This window comes from Squalius cephalus (genome assembly GCF_949319135.1).
Source record: "Squalius cephalus genome assembly, chromosome: 12".
NCBI lineage: Eukaryota > Metazoa > Chordata > Actinopteri > Cypriniformes > Leuciscidae > Squalius > Squalius cephalus.
In genome coordinates, this window is record NC_137133.1 from 3948910 (window position 1) to 3954326 (window position 5417).

At 42.1% G+C, this 5417-nt stretch overlaps 1 protein-coding gene across 1 annotated transcript in view; it reads right to left on the reverse strand.

Annotated features, from left to right (window-relative positions):
* Positions 1 to 1215: 1215 nt before the first annotated feature.
* The window catches only part of mycn (MYCN proto-oncogene, bHLH transcription factor), a 5984-nt gene continuing 1782 nt past the window's right edge, over positions 1216 to 5417 (reverse strand). Inside the window, exon 3 of the mRNA XM_079887639.1 lies at positions 1216 to 3970. Coding sequence (XP_079743765.1) covers positions 3249 to 3970 — 722 coding nt within the window. The 3' untranslated portion in view covers positions 1216 to 3248. The remainder of the gene's footprint in view (positions 3971 to 5417) is intronic.

Consider the following 5417-nt stretch of genomic DNA (forward strand, 5'->3'; position numbering starts at 1 on the left):
CCCCCATCCTAAAATGTTAGTTATTTTAATCAATTTAATGTGTATTTAATTTGTTTTTAATGTATAAATCAGATGTATTTTAGATCAGAATTTATTATTTTAATCATTTATTTATTTAAATCAAATGTATATATTATTTATTTATCTCAAAATGTACTGAATGTAATGTAAAAAAAAAAAAAGTCTTTTATTTTATTTTAATCAAATTAAGTTAGTTACAGTTTTTTATTAGTTGTATTATTTATATATACGTAGTGGAGATATTGAACTCTTTTAAATATTTATTATTGTGTGTAGATTTTTTTTTAATTATTATTATGAGTTAAAGGGATAGTTCACAAAAGAATACAAATTCTGTCATCATTTACTCGCCCTCAATTTGTTCCAAACCTGTATACATGTCTTTGTTCTGCTGAACACAAAAGAATATTTTGAAGAATGTCGGTAACCAATTTTGGGGCACAATTGGCTTTTTGAATGTTCATTTTTGGGTGAACTATTCCTATAAACTTTAGCTGCATATCTAATAATAATAATAATAATAAAATAATAAAAAAAAATAAAAAAACAGATTTTTACCCAGATTCAGCCTATATCTTTGTACAAAGCACTGGTTGTATCTTATTTAGATTTTCAAACCTGAGATTGTATACTGATTGCAGTGTATATCAGTTTACACATGCATAGCGGTGTGTTATTGTCTTGGCTCGAGGCTTTGTTTTTGTTTTTTCCATAACCAGGCAGGATAAGCCATGGGCCAGATGGCACAGTGGGGTCCCATGGTTACCTCATCCTGGGGACCAAACACCGCAGACACGCACATACAGCACAGCCTGTTATGTAACCAAACAGTCTAGACGGTCCAGTTTATAATCGATGGTGTCTTATTCTCTGTGTATCCCGCCAAACCTTCTTTCTCCTGTAGCCTGTACTGCAGGGGCAGAATTATAATTCTAAATGTTTATGCAGGACGAGAGAAAAACGTTGATTGTGACACATTGGTGGGCGGGGCTTTTGTCAGCTTCCAGGCCATGTGACTGAAGTTAGTAAACACGAACCAGTTTCTCTGTCCAGCAGGATATTAGACGCACAGGTCACGATGCCCTCCTCACAAAAGACTCCGCAACGCACCCTTCGCACGTACACACATGCACAAATAGAATAAAACACACTCGCACTTGAAGTCTGCCACGCTGCAGCTGCTCCAGTTTCCATGGTAACGAGCAGAACAATGAGGTAAGAAGCTGCGGGGGCCAGTCTGAGTGTGCGCAGCGCACGCTTTCATATCCACTCGCGTCGAGTGTGTGTGTGCCAGCGTTTGTTTTTGTGTATGAGTGCCTGAAAGTGCATGTGGATGTGCCCATTTCAAAATCAACTGAGAGAGAAAGAGAGAGAGAATTACGAGGGAGATACTCGTTCTCCTTTGTGAGAGAGGGCTTGGTCAACCAGATCTCTCTTCATAGCGAGGCAGATGGAGGGAGAAAGGCTTGACGAATGAAAAACAGGAAATGTTGAATAGAAAAGAGGGGAAAAGGCCCCAAAACATGCAGAAAATACGAGGTTTGTATTGTACGGAAAATCAATTCTAGTATATATTAGATTTGATTCAAATTTCGTCAATTTAAGTTTACAGTACCAGTCCACACGTCTTGTTTACTGTGGGGACTCTCCATAGATGTAGCCTAATGGTTTTTATACTGTACAAACTGTATATTCTGTATACCCTTACACTACCCCTACCCCTAAACCTACCCATCACAGAAAACTTTCTGCATTTTTACATTTTCAACAACAACAACAAAAAAAAACTAATTCTGTATGATTTATAAGCATGTTTCCTCATGGGGACCTCAATTTAGGTCTCCACAGTGACACAAGTCCCCATGAGTCTTTGTGCATTCAGTCCCCACTGGGATAAAAAACATGTACACACACACACACTCACACACACAACGTGATCCTAGAGAAAAACTACACTTGGACAGCTCCTTTTTTATGCTTCAAATGAGTGACATGGGTATTTTTATTTGACAATATGATTTAACTGTGGGTTTTTGCTTTCAAAATCATAATCCCCTTGAAAGTCATAACTTTTCAGGGCTGTTTGAAATATGGATGTTGCCGCCCACAGAGGGGCTTCAAGCATCTCTGAAATGCAGTTCAGCGTATAGTTTCTCAATACCTGACAGGACTCAAACCCCACTAGCGGCGGCACAGAAGCACTCATCCTTTGACAACAAGCTCTTTTGTTTTCAAAATGTCTATTTATTTTTCAAAATGAGGTATTTCAAAGTGCCGTGAGTCGCAGCACTCAATGTACATTATAGAAAAGGAGAAAAAACACTTTTTTCCCAATGACCCAGTTCTATGAACCCAATACTTACAAATATATAAACAAAGAAAGAGAAAGACAGTAAAGTATAAGAAGCCTTATAAATGGAGATAGAAAGAATTTTCTGTACAAAAGAAATTAAGGTAGAAAAAAGGATAAAAACAGGATAAAGTGATATCTACTCAGAACTCATTTTCATACGAAAATATAAGTATCAAATTTAGTATGTATCAGAAGCACACTAAAGCATAAATGTAGGAATTAGTAAAGCGTGTCATAACAGAGAGATTATAAGACAAAAGAATCCAAAAACAAAACAATGTGTCCTTATATTACAAAAATCCTCAAAAATCGAGGTCTTACAGTACTTGTTAATGGTATATAAACTTCCAGTCTAGTTATTGGCAGCTTTTGACATCTTTATAAAAAAAACCAAAAGACAATAATCGTATACAAAAAAAGGCAGACTGAGTGTATGTTCTTTTAAAATCTAATCTATTTACAAAAGTGTCTGACATCAAGGTGCGCAGAGGTACATCCATGAGATCTAGCACCAGTGAGGTGTGAGAGATTATAGCCATTCGAAGTGTCTCGTGTCATTTGCTTAGTGTCCATTTTGCAGGAAGAGCGTGAACGCAAAGTTCATCGACCCAATCGCGTATTGAAGACTGTGTTCATAAGGGTCTTGTCATTGAGGGGAAGTTGGGTTTACCGGTAAGCACCTTCCCTCATTGTTGTAGCGTGATTGGGGTGACAAAGTAAACCTGAAACATTCTTGACGTCAAAAAATGTGCAAAAAAGTGTCAGCAGTGAGTGTCCCTAGAATTCATTTTGGGCCGTAAGCCTTAGTGCTTTGTCGTTCGCCATTTGACGCCGACCGTTAGCCGTAAGGCGTTCAGCCAATGAGCATTAAGGATTAGCGAGTCCTGGCCTGCTCGAGCCTGCGGAGGAGCTGTTGTCGTCGGGCCTGCAATCTGTCTTTCTCCTGCTGGAGTCGGAGCTCCTGAGCCTCAAGGGAACTGACGTACTCGGTGGCCTTCTTCAGGATGACCACCTTCGCCGCCTTGTCGTTGCGTGCCAGCTCGGGCACGTGGTCGCGCAGGGTGAGGAAGCTAGAGCGCAGGTCGTTGCGCCGCTGGCGCTCCAAGATGTTGTGGTTGCGCCGCCGTTCGCTGTCCTCCGAGTCGGAACATCGCGGGCTGCTGGAATCGCTCTTCCTCATGCGCTGTCCTGGTACACTGTTAGTAGGGGAGTTCGGGGAATAGTTCTGGCTCTTGCCAGTGCGTAGAGTTATAGTGCTGCTGTCGGTTCGGAGTTTCTTGCTCGGGGGAGCGCTGGGTACGTCTTGCTGTTCGGAGTAAGGGGATGGGGCTGCGTAGTTATGCTGTTGCTGGTGGATAGAGGCTGTCGCCGTCCTCTTCAGAATGAGCTCCTGTGGAGCTTTGCTCACCCCTGAGCCCAACCGCCCTCCTGTGGACGCCTGAGAGTTTGAGACGGCAGACAGGCCAGTGCCGTTTATCTTGCTGGTGATGGAACGCCTTTTCTCTACCGTGACGACGTCTATCTCCTCCTCTTCTTCGTCGTCTTCGTCATCATCATCATCGTCGTCGTCTTCGTCATCATCATCATCATCATCATCTAGAGGAAGAGAAGGAGATTTTGGTTAGCAGGTTTGTTGTGCAACCATTCCTCTGGAGGTACACAGGTATGAACAAGCGCTCTTAACGGAAACATGCCTGTGTTTTCTCTGGGTGTGTGCACAAGTTAATGTCTATGTGTGGGCAGATGAGACAATTGCTCAATGCAATCATCTGAACACGCTCTGTCAAACACAGAGGAGCTGGTTTCTCCCCAGACTGGACCACCTTGGAATTGACTTTCTACTTTAACACACACCCTCTATTTAGGGCGTCTAATAAGGGGGTTTGCAAGTACATGGGCATTTCGTCATGTCATATTTTCTTACAAAAAGCTGTTTTGCTGTCAAGTTAGACATTTCGCTTGGTGCCTTTTGGTGACACATTTCAAGTTACTGTAAGCTTAGATGGCAAAACGTCCTCAGTGTGACGCCCGAGAGCTATGTTTATGAGATAATGGACGTGATTATCAGCTAAGCCACACATGAAGACTGTTTAGAATTTACTGGAGCCCACAGCCTCTCACTTCAAAAGCTCCCTACAGGAAACCGTCTGCCAGCGTTAAGGAGAGACCAAACCAGGCAATTTAGTCTCCAAAAGAACGCAGATAGTCAGTGCGTTCCCCTTTTCCACTGCTTTGCCGCGAAAAGGGATAACAGCACAGGCGGGAAAAACTAGCATTGTAATCGTGTGGTCCAATTATTCGCGGGCTTTGCCGAGTAACACTGATCTGATGGTGTCTTAAGCCGCTGCCCTGGAGAAGAGCCAAGTAGACAGCTGGAGGAAAGGCTCTGCTTGTTCAAAGCCGTCACCCTGTAAAGAGAGATGACCCATCATCTCTTTTTTTCCTTCCTCGTCTTTTTTTTTCTTGTGATTATCATTCACTGCACCTCCCTGGAAGATTCTCTGCCTGCCAAGCTCAGCCCAATGGGTAGGAAGGGGGGGGGGGGGGGGGGGGTTTGTCTTTCTCGTAGATGCACACGCACGCCTCCTTTACAACATGCTGGTGCCCAGTGCCACTGCCAGCTCTTATTCTCTCACCCACGTGTGATTGTCGTTTGGGATTTGCATTTGAAACAAGTCCTCATTTAGAAGGGAAGCGACTTATTGGGGGGCACTGAATTTAGGGGCTTGGCTTTTATGAAATCTGCCCTCGCTCACACACCCTAAACATCTGAGCATGTGGTTTTACACCATTAAGAGCTCTCAATCTTAAAAATAAATAAATAATTAAATATAAAATAATGTTTATGTTTCAAAACAATTTTGCATGTCATAGGAAACCAAATCCAATGACCTAATAAATCCCCATGGATTAATGGAGGGCAGATAAGGACATGTATTCCTTTTTTAATATGGCTCAGTGATGCTATTCTCTGCATTAAATCTTTAACCAAGAGCTATTCAGCCAAATGGCTCGACATCATGGACAACATCAAATATTACCG